The sequence below is a fragment of the Macaca nemestrina genome, chromosome 6, assembly GCF_043159975.1.
Source record: "Macaca nemestrina isolate mMacNem1 chromosome 6, mMacNem.hap1, whole genome shotgun sequence".
NCBI classification, from domain to species: domain Eukaryota; kingdom Metazoa; phylum Chordata; class Mammalia; order Primates; family Cercopithecidae; genus Macaca; species Macaca nemestrina.
Window position 1 is genome coordinate 142,584,234 of NC_092130.1, and position 21,936 is coordinate 142,606,169.

The 21,936-nt window shown below is 35.8% G+C and overlaps 1 protein-coding gene and 1 long non-coding RNA gene across 8 annotated transcripts in view; one reads left to right on the forward strand and one right to left on the reverse strand.

Annotated features, from left to right (window-relative positions):
* The window catches only part of LOC105473100 (LIF receptor subunit alpha), a 113,809-nt gene that overhangs the window by 66,182 nt on the left and 25,691 nt on the right, over window positions 1–21,936 (forward strand). For all 7 annotated transcript variants that reach the window (XM_011726731.3, XM_011726733.2, XM_071098993.1 and 4 more), the window contains exons 5-11: window positions 606–769; window positions 10,662–10,836; window positions 11,889–12,143; window positions 15,622–15,751; window positions 16,178–16,347; window positions 18,094–18,239; window positions 19,420–19,582. In XM_011726731.3, the coding sequence (XP_011725033.2) occupies window positions 606–769; window positions 10,662–10,836; window positions 11,889–12,143; window positions 15,622–15,751; window positions 16,178–16,347; window positions 18,094–18,239; window positions 19,420–19,582 (1,203 nt within the window). The remainder of the gene's footprint in view (window positions 1–605; window positions 770–10,661; window positions 10,837–11,888; window positions 12,144–15,621; window positions 15,752–16,177; window positions 16,348–18,093; window positions 18,240–19,419; window positions 19,583–21,936) is intronic.
* On the reverse strand, window positions 584–21,275 carry LOC105473099 (uncharacterized). Its single transcript, XR_982067.3, has 3 exons — window positions 21,146–21,275; window positions 1,737–1,836; window positions 584–670 (listed from the first exon to the last, which is right to left on the reverse strand). It is a non-coding gene; the product is annotated as an uncharacterized lncRNA (long non-coding RNA).

Sequence of the window (21,936 nt, forward strand, 5' to 3'; positions counted from 1 at the left end):
TGCCTGAGACAGCTGCAGAGAAAACAGAGAAGCCTTTACCAAAACAAACTTTCTATATTTTGTCATTTTCTTAGGGTAGCCTACAGCCATACAGAGGAAGCTTGTTTTCTTCTCTCTGATGTTGCCTACCTGTAGGTTCCTGACTAAATGACACTATAGTACTATAGAAACCTAGTTGCTGTTTGTATTAGAAAATGTGCTGTGGATTTGAAACAGCCAGCTAATAAATAATTTTCTTAAATTTGGCTGATTAAGTATTGGGAGCTACCTCTACAAATAAATAATATATTTGTTCCCCTTTTTCAGAAATTTGAGAGAATATTGGTTGTTTCCCTTTATCATTAGAACCAACCCTTCATTTCTTTGATCCAGTCCTTTCTTTGAAATGTCCATGACATTTTATCTTTTCCTTATATGGCATCTTAGTCCATGTCCTTTTTACTGCAGCCAGGATTACTAGGTTCTAGAGTTTCCTTTTAAATCTTGAGTGTTGATTTTTTGATCAAGAAGAAATAGAGTTTATAAGTAGTTGATTAGCAGAGTTACAGTATGAAAAATCATTACTTATTTTACTAAGTTTTCTCTTTTGTTTCCTTTTTTTAAAGCCTTAATTCCAGATACTCCAGAGATCTTGAATTTGTCTGCTGATTTCTCAACCTCTACATTATACCTAAAGTGGAATGACAGGGGTTCAGTTTTTCCACACCACTCAAATGTTATCTGGGAAATTAAAATTCTACGTAAAGAGAGTATGGAGCTCGTAAAATTAGTAAGTTTGAACATAGATTTTCTTCCTATGACATTAAAGAAACTGAATACTTTTTTTTTCAGGAAGTCTTAAGGTGGTATCAGTGAACTTTTGGATTATTTAGGAAGTAAATCAAATACCTTTCAGGGTTCATTGAAAACATCATGCATCATTTAAAAATCACTTGTTAATTATTAAAAGATGTGTAACCGTTATAGATAGCTTAGGAAATTAGGGGAGCAATAAGCCGTGATTCTACCATCTGAACATAGTAAGTACTGTTTTTGTGTATTCCTGTCTGGACTGGTTTATATGCATGTTTTTATGTAAATGAAAGTATACATTTAATTGAGTGTATTATTTTACCTTTGTCTAATGTTTTGAAGCATATTTAGCCAGAGTTTAGCCATAGAGCATTTTTTTATAAATCTATAAGCTCGAATTTATCAGTACATGCTTTTTCTCTCTCTTGTTTTTTCAATCCTGTTTATGAATGACCTCTAAGGAGTCATGAACAACAGGTATGAAAAATTTGACAGCTGTTACATGGAAATGCTGCCTTTCAGCATTTTACTCTTTTTCTTGATAGATTTGGAGTTTGCTTAGTTACAGGTTTAAGAATTAGAAGACCATCTTGTGATTTTACAATTTGTTTAAGTTGCTCAAGTACATAGATTAGTAAAGATAATAAGAAAAGATTATTCTATATTTCATACTTTCTTATTGTTTCTCTTTGACAACCCACGTATTTCATTCCTAAAATAACATTAGTCAGCTAGCACCTAGCCTATATGGGACAATAACCTGTTGCTTCTAGGCCACATACAAACCTGTATGGTGTGTTACTGTACTGAATAATGGAGGCAATTGTAATGATGGTAAGTATTTCTGTATCTGAATATATAAAAGGTATGTTAAAATATGGTATAGAAGACTTTAAATGGAGGAGGGGCTTCAAGATGGCTGACTAGAGGCATCTCGTACTCACCTTCTCTACAACAAAGAAGCAAGATAGGGAGTAGTAGTCACACTTCAAATAGATCATCCCAGAGAGAGCATCGGGATTCAAGAGAAGTGACAGGAAGCACCTAAAGCAGGGAAGGGAGAGGAAAGTGAGGCAGCCAGCAGAACACCAGCAGTGGCCCCACTGCTAAAGTGTATTCCGTGTGCCCAGAGTCCCCTGCCTGCGGCTGCTGAAGCACAAGTGGGGCATGATGTGCCGCTGCTAAGGCTGAAGCGTGAGAGAAGCGCAGACTGCAGCTGCTGAGACTAGAATGCAACGGAGTAAAGAGACAGTCTGTTGAATGGGAGAAAACATTTCCAAGCTATTTGTCCAACAAAGGACTAATATCAAGAATCTACCGTAAACTAAAACAACTCAACAATTAAAAAATTAATACTCCCATTGTAATGTGGGCAAAGGACATGAATAGACATTTCTCAAAAGAAGACATATGGACAACAGGTATATGAAAAAATGCAGCCACATCACTACTTACCAGGGAAATACAAATTAAAACCACAGTCAAATTAACTCACTTCTGTTAGAATGGCTTTTATTAAAAAGACAAAAAAACTTATACGTTGGTGAGGATGTGGAACATGGGAAGCTCTTATACAATGTGATTGGGAATGTAAATTAGTACAACTACTATGGAAATCGGTATGGAGATACCTCAAAAAACTAAAAAGAGAACTCTTATAGGATCCAGCAGTCCCACTTCTGGGTATCTATCCAAAGGAAAAGAAATCAGTATGTTAAAGGGTTACCTGAATTCATGTGTTTATCATGGCACTATTCACAATAGAAAATACATGGAATCAACCTAAGTGTCCCTCAGTAGATGAGTGGATAAAGAAAATGTGATATATATACACAATGGAATTCTGTTTGGCCATAAAAAAAGAATGAAATCATGTCATCTTCAGCAACCAGGATGGAACTGGAGGCCACTATGCTAAGTGAAATAAGCCAGGCACAGAAAGATAAATATAATATGTTTTTACTCACTCATGGAGACTAAAAAAGCTGATCTCATGGAGGTAGAGATATTATTAATAATAGAATGATAAATACTAGAGGCTGAGAAGGGTGTGTTGGTGGGACAGGGGCAGGAAGAGAGGTTGGTGAATGGGTACAAATATACAGTTAGATAGAAGATATAAGTTCTAATGGTAGATAGCCAAGTAGGGTAACTGTAGTTAGCATCCATGTATTATATATTTCAAAGTAGCTAGAGGACTTGAAATGTTCCCAACACATAGAAATGATGATACTCATAAGATAATGGATACCCCAAATACCCTGACTTGATCATTACACATTCTGTACATGTAATCAATACTCACATGTATCCCATAAATACCATGTATCAATAAAATGTTTAAAGAGATAAAAAATGGTACACCTGTATAAGGCACTTACCGTGAATGGAGCTTGCAGGACTGAGTTTCTCTGGGTGAGTCAGTGAGTGAATGTGAGGGCCTAGGACATGACTCTTCACAGTACAATTAGACCACACTAAATTTATAAAACTTTTTTTCTTTCTTTGGTAATAAATTAACCTTAGCTTACTGTAACTTTTTTACTTTAGAACTTTTAATTTTTAAAAACGTTTTGACTCTTTTGTATTAACACTTAGCTTGAAACAAATACATTGTACAGCTGTACAAAAATATTTTTATATCCTTACTCTATAAGCTTGTTTGTATTTTTAAAAATTATTTTTCTTTAACTTTGTAAGCTATTTTGTTAAAAACAAAGACAAAAACACACACATTAGCCTAGGCCGACACAGGGCCAGGATCGTCAGTATAACAGTCTTCCACCTCCACATCTTGTCCCACTGGAAGGTCTTTGGGGCAGTAACATGTGTGGAGCTCTCATCTCCTCTGGTAACAAGGCCTTCTTCTGGAATCCTTCCTGAAAGACCTGCCTGAGGCTGTTTTACAGTTAACTTTTAAAAACGTGTAGGAGTACCCTCTAAAATAATGATAGAAAGTGTGGTACACTGTATACATAAACCAGTAACATAGTCATTTATTATCATTATCAAGTATTATGTACAGAGTACAATTACATGTGTTATACTCTTATACCAGCAGCACAGTAGGTTTGTTTATACCAGCATCGCTACAGACACATGAGTAATATGTTGCACTATGCCATTATGTTAGCTATGATGTCACTTGGTAATAGGAATTTTTCAGCTCCATTATAATCTTAAAGGACCACCATGGTATATGTGGGCCCACATTGACTGAAATATTGTTATATAGCACATTACTGTATACCTTGATTCTTTTTATCCTCACAACAGTCCCAGGAGGGTGAAACTATTATTATTCCCATTTTACAGATGGCAACAGAGTCACAGGAAGACTTTGGTGGAGTCAGGATTCCAACCCAGGCAGCTTGGTTTCCGAGTCTTCTCTTAACTGCTACAATTTATATTTTGGCGCCTGTAGTCCCAGCTACACGGGAGGCTGAGGCAGGAGAATGGCATAAACCCGGGAGGTGGAGCTTGCAGTGAGCCGAGATCCGGCCACTGCACTCCAGCCCGGGCGACAGAGCGAGACTCCGTCTCACAAGAAAAAAAAAAAAAAAAAAAAAGAGATATATATTTTTTAAATTTAAAATGTCGTCCTCTTCCTTCTCACATATCCTACTTGAACCTACATTTCAAGACCCAGGTCAAATCCTACCCCTTATTTTATTTTATTTGTTTTGTTTTGTTTTGTTTTTAGAGATAGGGTTCTGCTCTGTCACCTCGGCTGGAGTACAGTGGCATTATCATATAGCTGACTGCAGCCTCAAACTCCTAGGCTCAAGGGATGCTCTTGCCTCAGTGTCCTGAGTAGCTGGGGCTACAGATGCATGCAGCTGTGCCCAACTTTTTTTTTTTTTTTTTCCATTTTTTATAGAGATGGGGTCTCACTTTTTTGCCCAGACTGCCTACTCCTTATTTTAAAACCCATCCTTTTTTTTTTTTTTTTGAGTCAGAGTCTCGCTCTGTTGCCCATGCTGGAGCGCGGTGGCACAATCTCGGCTCACTGCAACCTCCACATCCCGAGTTCAAGCAATTCTCTTGCCTCAGCCTCCCCAGTAGCTAGGACTACAGGCACGAGCCACCACACCCAGCTAATTTTTTGTATTTTTAGTAGAGACGGGGTTTCACCGTGTTAGCCAGGATAGTCTCCATCTCCTGACCTCATGATCCACCTGCCTCAGCTTCCCAAAGTGCTGGGATTACAGGCATGAGCCACTGCGCCCGGCCTTAAAGCCCATCTTAATTCAGCCTACAAACTCTCACTTTTCTTGATTCTCATGGCAAGTCTTGTCTGTTAATCTAATTTGCAGCTAACTTTGATACAGCTCTACCAGTGCTGTCTTAAAGCTATTATTTATTTAAATTATATTGCTTAACTTGTCATTATGGCCTAACATTTTGCACTCTGGGTTACCACTTATGGGCTTAGGATAACTCCTCAAACCTCATTTTTATCATTGGTACAGTGGCAATATTTGCTCTAGGGTCTGCAAAGTAAATAGTATATCTGTAAAGCTGCTAAACAAATATTGTTTGTCACTATTCCCTTTAGGGATGAGTCTTTTTTATTTATTTATTTTTTTAATTTTGTAATTTTTTTTATTACACTTTAAATTCTGGGATACATGTGCAAAACTGAAGGATTGTTACATAGGTATATATGTGCCATGGTGGTTTGCTGCACCCATCAGTGCATCATGTACATTGGGTATTTCTCCTAATGCTATCTTTCCCCTAGCCCCCCAGTCCCTGACAGGCCCCAATGTGTGATGTCCCCCTCCCTGTGTCCATGTGTTCTCATTGTTCAGCTCCCACTTATAAGCCAGAACATGCTGTGTTTGGTTTTCTGTTCCTGTGTTAGTTTGCCGAGAATGATGGCTTCCAGCTTCATTCACGTCCCTGCAAAGGACATGAACTCATCCTTTTTTATGGCTGCTTAGTATTCCATGATGTGTATGTGCCACATTTTCTTTATCCGGTCTATCATTGATGGGCATTTGGGTGGGTTCTAAGTCTTTGCTATTGTGAATAGTGCTGCAATAAACATATGTGTGCACGTGTCTTTATAGTAGAATGATCTATAATCCTTTGGGTATATAGCCAGTAATGGGATTGCTGGGTCAAATGGTATTTCTGCTTCTAGATCCTTGAGGAATCATCACACTGTCCTCCACAATGGTTGAACTAATTTACCCTCACACCAACAGTGTAAAAGCATTCTTATTTCTCCATATCCTCTCCAGCATCTGTTTTTTCCAGACTTTTTAATGATCGCCATTCTAACTGGCATGAGATGGTATCTCATTGTGGTTTTGATTTGCATTTCTCTAATGACAAGTGATGATGAGCTTTTTGTTATTGGCCACATAAATGTCTTCTTTTGAGAACTGTCTGTTCATATCCTTTGCCCACTTTTTGATGGAGTTGTTTGATTTTTTTCTTGTAAATTTGTTTAAGTTTAGATTCTGGATATTAGCCCTTTGTCAGATGGATAGGGACAAGGCTTTTTTATTTTTAAGGTAACTTGAGGAGGAACTAACTAGAGAATACTAGAATTAAAGAGGGACACTCTGAAATGTGAGTGAAATCAGACTTAAATGAAGGGACTGTTATGCTAAAACCATATAGCTCATTCTACAACATGCGTAAGTCAGCCAGTGACAAGACAGTAATTCCCTACTTTTGGGAAAAAATTTGTTTGGGAAAATAATAGCAAGAAGCAATGAGAAAGAACACATTTCTTTAGAACTGTAAAGGGAAAATGCCCCAGGACATTTTTATTAATAGTATGTTATTAATGTTAGTATTTAAGACAAAATTGCTTGTGATCATTTTATGATGTTTTAATTCTATTATTTTGTAATAAGGCTATTATTTTAAAATTTAAAAATCAAGAATGCTTTGTATTCGTGTTTGATTTGTGAGGCACTTGTCTGTGCATGGTCTCTGTGTCCAGCAGTGGGAGCTGTGTGCTGCGCACACCGGGAAGAGCTCACTAGGCACTGCTGCCCCCACACAAATACTCCTCCTTGACTTTCCCTGGAAACAACCTGTTTCAACTCTTTTAACTGATCCCTTTCATTATTTATCTTCATTTCTCCAAATAGCATGCTTATGTTGCTATTTCTTGATAGCAGCCCCCCTCCCTTTTCTCCTCTAACCCCACCGCCTTATCTCTTTCTGCTCCTCCCTCTGACTCCTTCTCCCTGCAGCCTGCCATTTTCCTATCTTTTTCCAGTGGAATCTATGATAATTTTTGGTAGAACAGTATTAATCATTTGTATTATGGTCTATAAAAAAATTCACATTTTTTTGTCCACTCCTTATATTATCTTGTTTTTTTGTTTATTTCTCTGCTTCATCACTTTAATCCTAAATTATTTGCAGGCAGTGTAGATCTCCTTGCAATTTTCAAATATACGAAGTACTTTATCAGTTTTATCTTTGCGAATAAATCTTTCTGAGGGCCTTCTGACTGGCTTCCCAACCTTATTCACAGAAGGTTTCACACAGACACTGATAATATTTGTATAGCACAGAGTGTGGTAAAATAGCCGAGACCGCTTGTGGCCAGAGGCGTCACAGAGGCTCCAGTAGCCTCAACCCCTACCGATCAGTTCTAGGTTTGAATGGATTAATACCTAGATATATTTATAGCTCACTCAAGATAGACCTCAGTGTCTTTCAACACATTCCTTAGGAAGCTGTGGTCCAAGGGGTCTCCATCATCTAGGGTATTTCCTACAAGTTTGTCTTAAGATGGATCTTCTTTTTGCTAAATCTCCAGTTTTTCTCTTATTTCCTCATTTTTGTGGAAGCATATACACTTGTCCCTTGATATCTTTTGGGGGATTGCTTCCAGACCTCCCTTAGATACCAGAATTCAAAGATGCTCAAATTCCTGATGTAAAATGGTGTAGTGTTTGCATATAATCTACGGGCATCCTCTTGTATATTTTAAACCCTCTTTAGATTATTTGTAATACCTAATACAATGTAAACGTTGTGTAAGTAGTTGTTATACTATATTGTTTAAGGAATAAGGACAAGAAATGTCTGCGCATGTTTAGCACAGATGCGAATTTTTTTCCAAGTATTTTTGATCCACAGTTGGTTGACCCCACAGATGGGAGCGATGAATAGAGGGGAGCCAACTGTATTCCAGTAGTTACTTGCTATTGTAGATATTCTCTGCTGTCTGTAACAGCTCACTTGCAAATATAATTTATTCTTTTAATTATTTAAAAAATTTAAAAGCTTGTCAATTACTAATACTGAGAAGTTGCAGAGGAACTGGAACTTTCATATCATACATTACTGGGCGGAGTGTAAAATGCTTACCAAATGAATACATGGAGATACCACATTTATGAAAATGTCTGTTCTGCACTCGTGCATGATTACTAGTTTAACTGGGTAAAAATTATAGGTTGGGAAATTTTGTCAAGATTTTGAAGGTATGATTCCATTGTTTCTTAGTGTGGATCTATCTTTATCTGTTGTGCTGGACACTCATTGGACTCCTGTCAGTCTAAAAACGCATGTGTGTCAGCTTGGGAATTTCTTGTTTTATTTCTTTGATTTGTCCTTCTCTCTTCTCCTTTTTTTTTTTTTATTTTTTTTTTTTAGAACTTCTGTTCTTCATGAACCTTCCACAACAATCCTCTGATTGTTTGTATCTTTCTTGTTTTCTATGTATTTTCTATTTTCTGAGAAATTTCTTCTAAACTGAATTTTGCATCTTGCTATTGAATTTCTATTCATATGTTTATTAATTTATAGAAGATCCTTTGAAAGAAAGGATTTTTTTAATGTATACAGTTTTTGTTTCATGGATGCAATATCTTATCTCTGAGGATGCTAATGATTAAAAATTTTTTTCTGCGTGCCCTGTTTCCTCACATTTTTTTCTTTTTCTTTTCTTTTTGGTCATTGACTTTCATATTAGAATTTCTTGTACACTTTCTGGTCATCCTGGTTGCTGCTCATAGTTAAGTGAGGGGCTCTTAAAAAATTTTTTTTAATCTAATTGGCACTTTGGTTTCTCTGGATAGGACTTGTTGATGAGGGCCCTCCCTCTAGAGTGATGAGGATGGGCTATGCAGGTGGCAAACACCAAATTTTATTTTAGGTATTTTATCTTGACCTGTTCATGTGACTTAGAAAAGTTCATTTAGGCTATTACCTGGTGAGGATTAATCTGGCAAACCAGTATCCTGGGAGCTGAGCAGAGGAAGAAGGCATAGGTTAGCAATCCCCCTGTTTTTGGAATGATAGTCCCCATTTTCATCTCTTCCTAAAATTCTTCAATCCAAAGATATTCTTTTTTACTCTTCCAGAACATATATCTTTATTTTTCTGCCAAGGTAAACAAAGGTAGTCCTTCGATAGCGTGGAGTATAGGAAGGGATCTGGGTAGCCAACATACCTTCAAACGACTTTCAAGCAATCCTGCTGTTTTGAGCTCTTTATTTCCAGGGAAGCCTGGGACAGCCACTCACTGAGCCCTTTGGCGTTTCTGTAATAGAAGCAAGCTGGTTTCCTGTATTTCCCATTGGATGCTTAAGATTGCGTTTTCTCAGGTCTTCTACATCAGTTACCATTATCCATTTGCTTTCCAGCTTCCAGATTTTAGTGATGTTGCTTTATCTCCTATATTTTGTATTTGTCCATTCACACCTTTTAAAAAAATCTGTTTACTCCTACTTTGAAGTGATTTCAGGAGGTAAGGGAGAAGGAAATATTTGTTTATTGTGTTTACCTAGAAGTCCCAAGTTATCTTTTATAGCACCTCAATATTTTATTGAAATCTTGCTCATTTCTTACAATTGATAATACTTTGTATTAGTATAACATACATATTTGAACTTCTATTTAAAAATAAAAGTAAATATATAGAATACTTATATAAAAAACAAATCTAGTCTTAAACTATTTTATTGAAATGCTGCTCCTCTCCTTGACTTAAACTTTTGAAAGTACAACCCCATTCATTACTTTTACTCCATGAAAAATTTAGATCATTAGGCAATGGTATACAGGTTGAGCATCCCTTATCTGAAAATCCAAAATTCAAAGTGTTTCAAAATTCAAAACTTTCTGAGCCCCACCATGATGCTCAAAGGAAATGCTCACTGGAGCATTTCAGATTTGGGATTTTTGTTATTTTATTTATTTGTTGTTGTTTTTAGACAGGATATCATTCTGCCACCCAGGCTGGAGTGCAGTAGCATGATCTCAGCTCACTGCAGCCTTGACTTTCCAGGCTCAATAGACATTCCCACCTCAGCCTCCTGAGTTGCTGGGACTACAGGCACAAACCAGCATGCCTGGCTAATTTTATTTTTTTATTTTTTATTTTTTATTTTTGTAGAGATGAGGTTTCACCATATTGTCCAGGCTGGTCTTGTACTCCTGGGCTCAAGGGATCTGCCAGTCTCAGCCTCCCAAAGTGCTGGGTAAATTACAGGTGTGAGCCACCGTGCCCAGGCAGATTTTAGATTTTTAGATTAGAGATGCTCATCTGAGAAGTATATAATGCAATCTGAAAAGGTCCGAAATCCAACACACTTGTGGTCCCAAGGGATACCCAACCTGTATTTTCTTGCGTACCAAATTGAATGTTTCAATGAATAGCAACATCTTATATAATACGTTAGGGCCTAAAATTGAAGAAGTAAACGAAAATGAATCATGATTATTGTTACTCTGCTATTACACCTTACACAAACTCAGTTGTATTAAAGGACAAACCATAAACTTAGCTGATGACTATATAGAATCTATTGTGTCTTTTAATTCTAAAGGAGAGCAAAACATATTGCTACTTGGAAATAGAGTTTTTTGTTTGTGTTCATTTTTAGGTGACCCACAACACAACTCTGAATGGCAAAGATACACTTCATCACTGGAGTTGGGCCTCAGATATGCCCTTGGAGTGTGCCATTCATTTTGTGGAAATTAGATGCTACATTGACAGTCTTCATTTTTCTGGTCGCAAAGAGTGGAGTGACTGGAGCCCTGTGAAGAACATTTCTTGTAAGCTTATATTTAAAGAATTTTTGTTTCAAATGATTTAAATTAGTCTTACTTAAGAGTAAGATTTAGTTTAAGCTTTCAGTTCTCATAACCTCACTCAGCTGCATGAGGATTACCTGGGAGCATCTAAGCCCACCATCCCTGGAGATTTTGATCTAAAAGTCTGAGATAGGCTTCAGGAATCTGTATTTTGAAAGAACTTTCTGAGTGGTTGGATAAACATCCAGGTTTGAAAATCACTGTCGTAGGAAGTGAAGAGCATTAAAAATTGTGTATAGATGATACTGAGATGAAATCTATTTAAAAAAAAAATAGTTCCCAATTTCTGGCTCACAGAGCAGATCCCTAGAGGCTGCATAGTTATTGCCAGGAACATGGGGATCTGCAAGCATAACAAAAACCATCTGTACATTAAGTAAAACTGATACATAGGGAGAATGTTGGCAGTTTGGATGGGGGGCCTGGAAAATTGTTGACCATAAAATGAAATCCTGAAAAGGCTGGTAATCATTGTAGAGAGAGATCTCTCTATGGAGAAAAGGATTAGAGGAAGGAAGGGGGCTAGATGAAAGAAAATTGTTTTTTAGGATGTAGAGTACTTGGGCATATATTTAGGCCAATGGAAAGTAAGACATATGCCCTAAATACATTGAATAAAAGGAATGGAATTATTTAGTGATTTTTGGAGGGCGTGGATTGTTCGCATGTATATATAAACCCACGGAATTTCAACCCTTAGACTTCTTAGATATAAACCTATGACATTAAGTTTAGATATTGACCTGTAATCTGCTTCTGCTTTCTCACCATTATCCCTTCATAAGTAAATAAAACCACATACACTTTTTAAAAATTTCTTGTATATATCTTGCTCCTACAAAACCTCTGGAACACACCTTCTCTTTGAACCATCCAAAGTACCTAACAGTTTGTAGTGTATATACTGGGCTATTTTAAAAGTCATCTTATGAAAAAAAAAGTCTTAAAATATAGAAAAGTTTATGTAAAAGACTTCTGTATAAAATGTTGATAATTCCTCTTTTTCTTTCTAGGGATGCCTGATTCTCAGACTAAGGTTTTTCCTCAAGATAAAGTGATACTTGTAGGCTCAGACATAACATTTTGTTGTATAAGTCAAGAAAAAGTGTTATCAGCACTGATTGGCCATACAAACTGCCCCTTGATCCATCTTGATGGGGAAAATGTTGCAATCAAGATTCATAATATTTCTGTTTCTGCAAGTAGTGGAACAAATGTGGTTTTTACAACCGAAGATAACATATTTGGAACTGTTATTTTTGCTGGATGTAAGTATATGATTTTAAAGAGAGAATTCATATTAGCCTGTTTTGGTCCTCCTTGAAACCCTTAATTCTTCTTCTGGAGTGGGAGGTGTGGGGAGTGATTCCGTTTCTTTCTCATTTCTTTGTTCTTTAATATAAAGGCTATATACAAAGGAGGCACTAGAATATTTGCTTGTTTTAAAATGAATTGCAAGCTTGTTTTGTACATAACCTGTATCTGTATAATTTGTTGGTTTTGTAATCAGATTTGAAACATCTAGCTTCTAATGTTTAGTTTAAATTCTTAGTTAACAACTTTGTTAAGTCAAGGATAGTATATAATATTTCTTAACCCTGCATTGTTTAGATATTATGTGAATTAATTTTCCAGTTAAAGTATACCTTTTTTAAAATATCTAAATTAAAGAAATTATAGCAATTTTACACAAAATATTTCAGTAGCATAACATATCTTCTCCAGCTTTTAACTATTAGGTTTGAGAAGAACAGGCTGGCAGGAGGACATGGGTGAGGGGAAATGTACTCTCCCACTGCGTTCTGTATATGATGTATGCTCTATCATTCAAGGTGTCTGTATTAACATGATCACCCCACTGTCTAAAATTCCATGGTATTTCCAGTAGTAGTTGTTTGTTGTGGGCTGCCCTGCCCATTTGGCTTGTGTTGAATGTCCACAGATAAACATTTAGAACTTTGAGGTCTCCATTTTAGAGTTTTTCTGCCTCCCTTCCTTGTAGCAACCGTAACGTTTTGGTGTCACTGACAGCTTTATCAGTGAGTCCCTTCCTCCCTGCATGCTGAATTAGAAGTCTGGGATTTTAGTCTATAGGTCATATGAATAAAGTGTGTAAGATAGATTAACTAGATTTTATGATATTTCTTTTGATTGCTTAGTGCTTTTTCTTTTTCTTTTTAATGATTCTCAGCTGTGGTCTAGATCAGCAGCTCTCTTGTTTACTTATACAGTACTTCTTGATGAATTTCATTCAGATACTGGTGTGTTCCCAAAGGAATAGCCAGGCTTAGGTGCTCATCTCACCTTGATGGCTGTAATCTGACTCTCTTTGTCTTCTCAGTAATGCATTTGGAATTCAAGTGAAAGCAAGGTTACATTCAAATTTAAATCCTGGAAATCATGTTTTCCTTCTTAATGGAATGTTAGGAAATTACGTGCAGCATTTTTCACAAATAGTCCCGGAGTCTAAGTTGAGACCCAGTGGTATATGTAGTGAAGTTGCTTCGTGTGCAATACCAAAAATGAGCTATTACTTAAAAGTATGAAAAAAGAAATTAAAACTTAAAAGATGAGACTATGCACTGTTTCCATTTCTGTTATTTCAGACAGTGTTGTAATCTTTTATCATAGTGATAGAACAAGCTGATTTAATTTATAATTTAACCTTCATTTATAACGTTTGGAGGTTGAAATATTGTACAATATTTGTTGAGCAGCAGTAACATCTCCCTTCAGAGGGAACTTTTAGGAAATTTATAAGAACAGGTTATTTCGTGAGTTAGGTATCAGGATTCATTTATTTCCTTTTCTTTATGGATATCCTGTTAAGCCACCATTTACTGAAAATACTGAAAAGAAATTTAGAATCAGCTTATTAGTTTTTCCCTACATACACGTCTGTATACACATACACCTACCCTGCTGGAATTTTGATTGGGATTACGTTAAATCCGTGGATCAATTTAGGAGAATTTTCATTCTTACAATATTTGCATCTTCCAAACTGTGAACATGGTATATCCCTACATTTACTTGGGTCTTCTTTAATTCATCTTAATATGAGGTTTTTTTGGTCTTTTGGTAAATTTTTTCCTAGTGCTTGGTGTTTTCTGGTAATATTAAAAATGACTTTGTTTTTTAAATTGCACTTTCTATTGACTGGTACATAAAAATGTAGTTGATGTATACCTAGCTTTTAACCTAGCTTCAGTTGATTATTTTATAAGTCAATTTCTTTGAAAAGAAAATTAGTACATTTCAAATACTGTCCTCTCAAATTTTTCCCCTCTGTCTGTCCTTCTATTTATCTCTTATTTGCTCTTGTTGTTTAGATTTTAATATTTCAACTTAATATCTGCCAAATCCTAAGATAACCAGCATTTTAAATATATTCCAAATTTTTGGTATGTGGTTTTAATAGAGTGACTGAATATTTGGCCTTAGGTTTAAAACAATTTTCAGAATAAATATGTCAGTGTTTGTTTACTTATCTAATTGTTAAACTCTCATATAAACACTCATTAATCCTCTTAATGTTACCTAAAATATCACTGAAGGATGTTTTCCTCATCTCTGGAGAAGGTATAAAATTTTCTAAGTTTTGCTTGATAAACTAAGTAGTATTTTTTTTTTAATTCAAGTTTGTGAAAAAAACATTTTACAGAATTTTTAAACAAGCAGTTTTTTTTAAAAAGAACTTTTACCAAAAGTGAAAGATAGTTTGGATAAATATGACAGAGGAAATACCAGTTTCTATATGTGTATGGTTAAACATGATTACAGAAATATTTCTATAATAAACAGTGTCAGACTGCAGAATTTTCATTTATCACTTTTTTTTTTTTTTTTTTTGAGATGGAGTATCACTCTCTCGCACAGTCTGGGTTCAATGCAACCTCCACCTCCCAGGTTCAAGCAGTTCTCCTGCCTCAGCCTCCCAAGTAGCTGGGACTTCAGGCACCCCCTACCACACCCGGCTAATTTTTGTATTTTTAGTGGAGATGGGGTTTCACCATGTTTGCCAGGCTGGTCTCAAGCTCCTGACCTCAAGTGATCTGCCTGCCTCGGCCTCCCAGAGCTGGGATTACAGACAGGAGCCGCTGCACCCAGCTCATTTATCACTTTGAAGGTCTCATCTTAAAAAAAAAAAAAAAAAAATTAATTTTTCTAGTCCTGCTTTAAAGCCAAGGAGAACAGTTTTGATAAAGAGAAAAACAACGAAAGAGCTGCAGTCAGTTTGAATATGGAGACGCAGGATTTTACCAAGAGTGTTCTAAATAACAGTACTTATAATGTATTTTAGAACTCTGAAACATGTAGCATGACTTATTGATTTTCAGTATGTTTTGGTATTTCTTTTCAAATCACAGTATATTGATGATAGGTGATAATACTTTTTAACCTATAGATTTTTCTGACTTAACATATTAGACACAGGTTTCTTGGAGAGATTTGGTAGACTCTGAAATAGGATTAACGGGAAAAAGTGGGCATTGATCTTTGAAGTTTATAGGGAGTTTCCAAATGAGCTAAGAGTCATTTTTCAGTATATTTTAATCTGTCAATTCTAATGTAATATGAACTCTGACAAGACATTCCTGCATTGTTCAAAAGTAAAATGTAAATAGTAAATTATTTCATTTTTTAGGAAATTGTGGAAAGCATTAACATTTATAAAATACTATGTTTTCAGGGAAAATATATGTAATCATAAGTACCTAGATTTTTTTTCTTTTTTTTTGTTAGATCCACCAGATACTCCTCAACAACTGAATTGTGAGACACATGATTTAAAAGAAATTCTATGTAGTTGGAATCCAGGAAGGGCGACAGCATTGGTGGGCCCACGTGCTACAAGTTACACTTTACTTGAAAGGTAATGATAATTGGGAAAGGATATCAGATAGCAAGGAGTACATTGGAGGTACATGTTAAATGACATAGGGAAGTGCACTAGGTCATTTATGTTGCAAGCAAGGTATAAAACCAAATATGCTGTATAAAATTACACTTATACGTACTGCAGTTCAGCCACATGTACACTCAATTTCATGTCTCCTCTTTTAAGAAGCTTAGAATGAAGAACACTTGAATATGAACAGAGACTGTTTCTGGGTCGTAAACTTACAGCTGATTATTTTCTTCTATTTTCTGTATCATGTACATTTTCTTCTCTGAGTATGTAATATGCCTCTAATTAGAAATTTAAACTTTTTATACAAATTAAGTATTACAAATTTGCCTATTTTTTCCTGCAATATTTATCTCTTGCCATTTTGAAATTTTTTTTTTTAATTAACAGTTTTTCAGGAAAATATGTTAGATTTAAAAGAGCTGAAGCACCTACAAATGGAAGCTATCAATTATTCTTTCAAATGCTTCCAAATCAAGAAATATATAATTTTACTTTGAATGCCCACAATCCTCTGGGTCGATCAGAATCAACAATTTTAGTTAATATAACTGAAAAAGGTAAGCTATAAATAAACTAATGTCTTAAAAATAACTTGAGAAGTGGTGAAATGCTTTGGTTAATGAAAAGTACTTATGGAGATTACTTTTTGCTGATTATTTTCTTTATAGTTACTTAATTTCATATATTTATAAAAACTTTAAATGTATAATTTCAAGTTTTACTATTTTATTGAGTTTAAATACTTGAATTAGTAATTTACAAATAAACTGTAAGTAGCTGTTTCTGATAATTCTTGATTTCTGAAATATCTTCTGCCCAATTTTTAAAAACTTTTATTTTGAAGTAATTGTTGACTCACTGGTGGTTGCAATAATAAGAGCCTTGTGAACCCATCCTCTGGCTATCCTCAGTGGTGTCATCTTATATAATTCTAGTACAATATCAGAACCAGGGAATTGACACTCTTAAAACACTGTTAACTGGACTACTGACCTTGCTCAGTTTTTATGTGCATTCATTTGTACTTGTGTGTGTGTGTGTGTGTAGTTCTGTGCAATTTATATGTATAGATTCAGGTAACCACTACCACATGCAAGATACAGAACTGCCCTGTCGCTACAAAGGAGCTTGCTCATGTTGCCCTTCCAGCATCCCCTGTGCCTTGACAACAATGAATCTATTCTTCATCTCTGTTGTTTTGTCATTTTGAGACTGTTACATAAGTAAAATCATACAGTAGGCAGGTTGGCATTTTTTTTAAATACAAGCCATCCATGTTGTTGTATGTATTAATAGTTTGTCCCTTTTATTACTAACGATTTCTGCGTTTTTACCAATCGTATTAATACATAGCTCCAAATAAAAATAAAATGTGGTTGGTCTTTTTGGTATTCATTCCCACAGTCCATGTGCATTAACACTCCATGTCAGGCTTGCAGCACACTGAACAACGGCCTAGACCTTCTCTTAGAGACTCAGGCAGGGGCGAAAGGGCCTAAACCAAAGGCATGTATCATACAGTCTCACAAGTGATTAGTAGATGATCCTGTTGCCTTATTTGTATAAGTCACTTTTATCAGTTATTCTTTCCTGTCATCTTTGTGATTTCTGGATTTTTCCTAGTGTCACCATGGCTACATTTTATCCTGGCATGGTAGTATTTGTATGTATTTGTCTGCCCTCTGCCATTTCAGCCTGACTTCGCATGCGATTCTTTCCTGCCATTCAAGTGGGCATACACACTATCACCAACGTAATATGCAGTTTGCCTCGCTGTACCTTCATTATTGCCATCTCTGCCTAAAATGCTTTTCTGCATTTTTTTTTTTTTTTGGCCAGTTTTTGTCTGATTCTTCCTGCAAAGTTCATCTTAAGTTCCATCTTCACTGTAAGACTTACCCTACCGTGCTTACATGTACGAAGTAGTTAATATCTGTATCATGCATTTAGAACTTAGCATTTGTATTCTTATTATCTTTCTTTTTTTCTTTCTTTTTTGTTTTTTTCTTTTTTTTTTTTTGGTCATTCCCCAAGTAAATTAGAAGTTCCTTAAAGGTAAATACTGTGATCTTACTACCTTTGAGTATTCCTGACACTAATTGAAGAGCTTTGAACATGATTGATTGTTTAAAAATGTTGGCAAGATGTCAGTAGTAGAAATTAGGTTTGTCGATTCCACAAATACTGGGTAGGATGTTGTTGGTTAGCACTAATGATGCCTCCTTGTTTTTTATGTTGTCGTATTAGAAGATAGCTTACCCCTTTAAATAAATGTTTAAAGTAATCTTTAATTATATTTGCAGTTTATCCCCATACTCCTACTTCATTCAAAGTGAAGGATATTAATTCAACAGCTGTTAAACTTTCTTGGCATTTACCAGGCAACTTTGCAAAGATTAATTTTTTATGTCAAATTGAAATTAAGAAATCTAATACAGTACAAGAACAGGTAAGATTCTCCTAAAGACTTCCTTTGTGATTATTTTGGATGAAACAGTTCTCAAAAAGAATTAAGCAAATTGATATGCTTAAGCTCTCAGATTGTTTATTATAGAGATTTACTAAGAACCAAGAAAGACATTAGTATCCATGTAATAAGAGCATTGTATCATTTGAATAACAATTGTAAATTTGACTTTTATTCCTCAGAGTGTTCCCAGATGCAGTATAGTACCTGGCACATAGCTGGTGCTCAGTAAATTTGTGAATGAATGAGTAGTTTTTGCTGTAACCTTTAGCATCATTAATGGATGAATTGGCACCAGACAGCAGAAGTGATTTTTTAAAACTGTGAAGTGTGGCAGTGGGAGCAAGTTGTAATTGGTACTTATAAGTCACAACATGACTTTTTAACACATTTTAAATATTTAGGTTGACTTTTATATTATACTATCTTGTAATTTGTGGTAAGTCTAAAATAAATGAGGTGTACTTAACTATTCATTTGGAAATTTACTGATGTCTAGAAAATCAGTCACAACTGTGAAATATAATCTGAAAAGCTTCTTTGTAATGTTTTGGGGAGCTCAGAGGCTTTTGTGAGACACGCAGATCTTCAAATTTGTTTAGAATTGTTTCGTTTTAACTGTATTTACTTAGTTTAAGGAAGTATTTGTTTCATATTTGCTACATGTTTAGCATCATACTAGAAGTTCTAAGTGTCATATTAACAAAGATGCACAAAAGGTAATGCCAGCCTCCAAGAAACTTCCAGATATCATCCAAATAATACATTTATTCCTCACAGTCATCTCAAATTACTAAATCATGTTAAGGTTTGTTGCATCACCGTTAGCCATTTGACTGATTATCAAAATTATGTAATCCTTTAGATAATTTAATTGACCATTATTACTTAGAGCCAGTATTTGAATTAAAAAGACAACTCAATTTTTTATTACTATTGCAGGGCATAATTTCATTGGCTTGGCAGGTATATAAGAATTAAAATATTATAGTGGATAAACTGCTTTGGGTGTTATATATACAAACTCATTGAGATTCTGTCGGTTTGTGTTACAAATGTGAAGGCTTTCTTACCAAAAGTGTATGTATGTGTATATATATTTATATATATTCTTCATACACACAATATATACATACATACATATTTATTTGTTTTCTAATAGCGGAATGTCACAATCAAAGGAGTAGAAAATTCAAGTTATCTTGTTGCTCTGGACAAGTTAAATCCATACACTGTATATACTTTTCGGATTCGTTGTTCTACTGAAACTTTCTGGAAATGGAGCAAATGGAGCAATAAAAAACAACATTTAACCACAGAAGCCAGTAAGTTAACTAAGTGATATATGGCTAATAATTACTGTGTATCCTGAAGTTTTTCAGCTTCTTTAAAAAGAAAAAGTTGGCCGGGCGCAGTGGGTCATGCCTGTAATCCCAGCACTTTGGGAGGCCGAGGAGGGTGGATCACCTGAGGTCGGGAGTTCGAGACCAGCCTGACCAATATGGAGAAACCCTGCCTCTACTAAAAATACAAAATTAGCTGGGTATGGTGGTACATGCCGGTAACCCCAACTACTCGGGAGGCTGATGCTGCAGTGAATCGCTTGAACCTGGGAGGCAGAGGTTGCGGTGAGCCGAGATCATGCCATTGCACCCAGCCTGGGCAATAAGAGCAAAACTCTGTCTCAAAATTAAAAACAAAAAAAAATGTTATCAGAGTCCTTAAAAGTGGGGGATGGTTAGATAAATTGTGTAGTACCTGCTAATAAAATATCACAGATATTTTAAATGATAGTTTTTGAAGTTTTGTCATAGTATAGAAAAATGATTGGCATAAATTATGTGAAAGGACAGGGCTCCTGTATGATTGCCACCGTATTACCATATTACAATAATGCATAGAATGATTTTTCTCCTATTCTTTTCTCTTCTGCTTGGAATTTTAATTAGCTTTTAACTCACTGGCGTTTAAAAAAAAATTACTAAAAAAGAGAATTTGTTAGTTTTTATTTATGACCTAGACCTGAGAAATGATGTGGCTAAAAGGTCTTGAATTTCAGTTTCTATAGTATACCTAGGTCAAGATAGTTATAAAATCAGGTAACTGGTTTTCTAAATATGATAATTTCCAAAGACAGAATGATATTCTATCCTTGAAAAACCAGATGTTAGGTGTAAAAAAAAACTTAGAAATAGGTTTAATTTTTTATTCTTTTGAGACAGAGTCTCAGTCTGTCGCCAGGCTGAAGTGCAATGGCACGATCTCGGCTCACTGCAACCTCCGCCTCCCGGGTTCAAGCGATTCTCCTGCCTCGGCCTCCCGAGTAGCTGGGATTACAGGTGCCCGCCACCACGCCTGGCTAATTTTTGTATTTCTACTAGAGATGGGGTTTCACCATGTTGGTCAGGCTGGTCTCGAACTCCTGACCTTGTGATGTGCTCGCCTCGGCCTCCCAAAGTGCTGGGATTACAGGCATGAGCCACTGTGCCCGGCCGAAATAGGTTTTTTTAGGAATCATTTAACAAAAGATAGCAAGAGCTTTATTTATATTATGTGGTATAGGAGATGTAATACTTCCTCCAAAAAAATTAAGAAATAGCAAAACAAATAAATGATAGATGTTGATGTAGATTTTTGCCTCTCCACATGAAGAGATGTGAAGAATAGACATGAGGGCGCTTTGTGATATATGTAAGAATTACTTGTATCATCAAAAGTGAAAGCTATGCATGAGTACAGAGAGGGAAGATATAAGTTATAATTACTTGTATCATCAAAAGTGAAAGCTATGCATGAGTACAGAGAGGGAAGATATAAGTTATCTATTGCTGTGCAACAAATTACCCTAAAATTCAGTGGCTTAACACAGCAGATATTTATTATCTTACCATTTCTATGGGTCAGAAATCCAGGAGCAGTTTAGCTGGCTATCTCTGACTTGGAGTCTTTCATGAGGCTGCAGTCAGGAGTGTGGGTGGGAACTGGAGGCTTGACTGGTGCTAGAGGATCCACTTTCAAGATGGTTCACTCATGTGACTAAAGGCTGGAGGCCTCAGTTCCTCACCTTGTGGGCCTCTCTCTAGGCCTGCTTAAGTGTGCTCATGGCAGCCAGTTCCTCCCACAGCTGGTGACTGAACAGTGTCTTTTATGATCTAAGATCAGAAGTAACATACCATTATGTCTGCTGTACACTGTTAGTCACACAGGCCAACCCTAATGCAGTGTGGGAGGGCACCACACACATGGGGATTATTGGTCATTTTGGAGACTAGCCACAATAGGAGTTTTTGCCTTCAGTTAATGAACTGTTATCTCCAGGAGGAAACATCTTATTTGCACCTCATTAAGATGAAGGCATCAATTTACTCAACAAATATTTACTGAGTATGCATTACAGATTAAGCATATGTAATCTGAAAATCTGAAATGCTCCAAGATCCAAAACTTTTTGAGCACCGCCAGGATACCACAAATGGAAAATTCCACACTCTAGTACTTAACACAAATCTGTTCCATGCACAGAATTATTTAAAATATTGTCTGAAATTACCTTCAGGCTGTGTGTATAAGGTGTATATGAAACATAAATGAATTTTGTGTGTTCTTGGATCCCATCCTCCAAGATATCTCATTATATGTATGCAGATATTCTATAATTAGAAAAAAATCAAAAATCTGA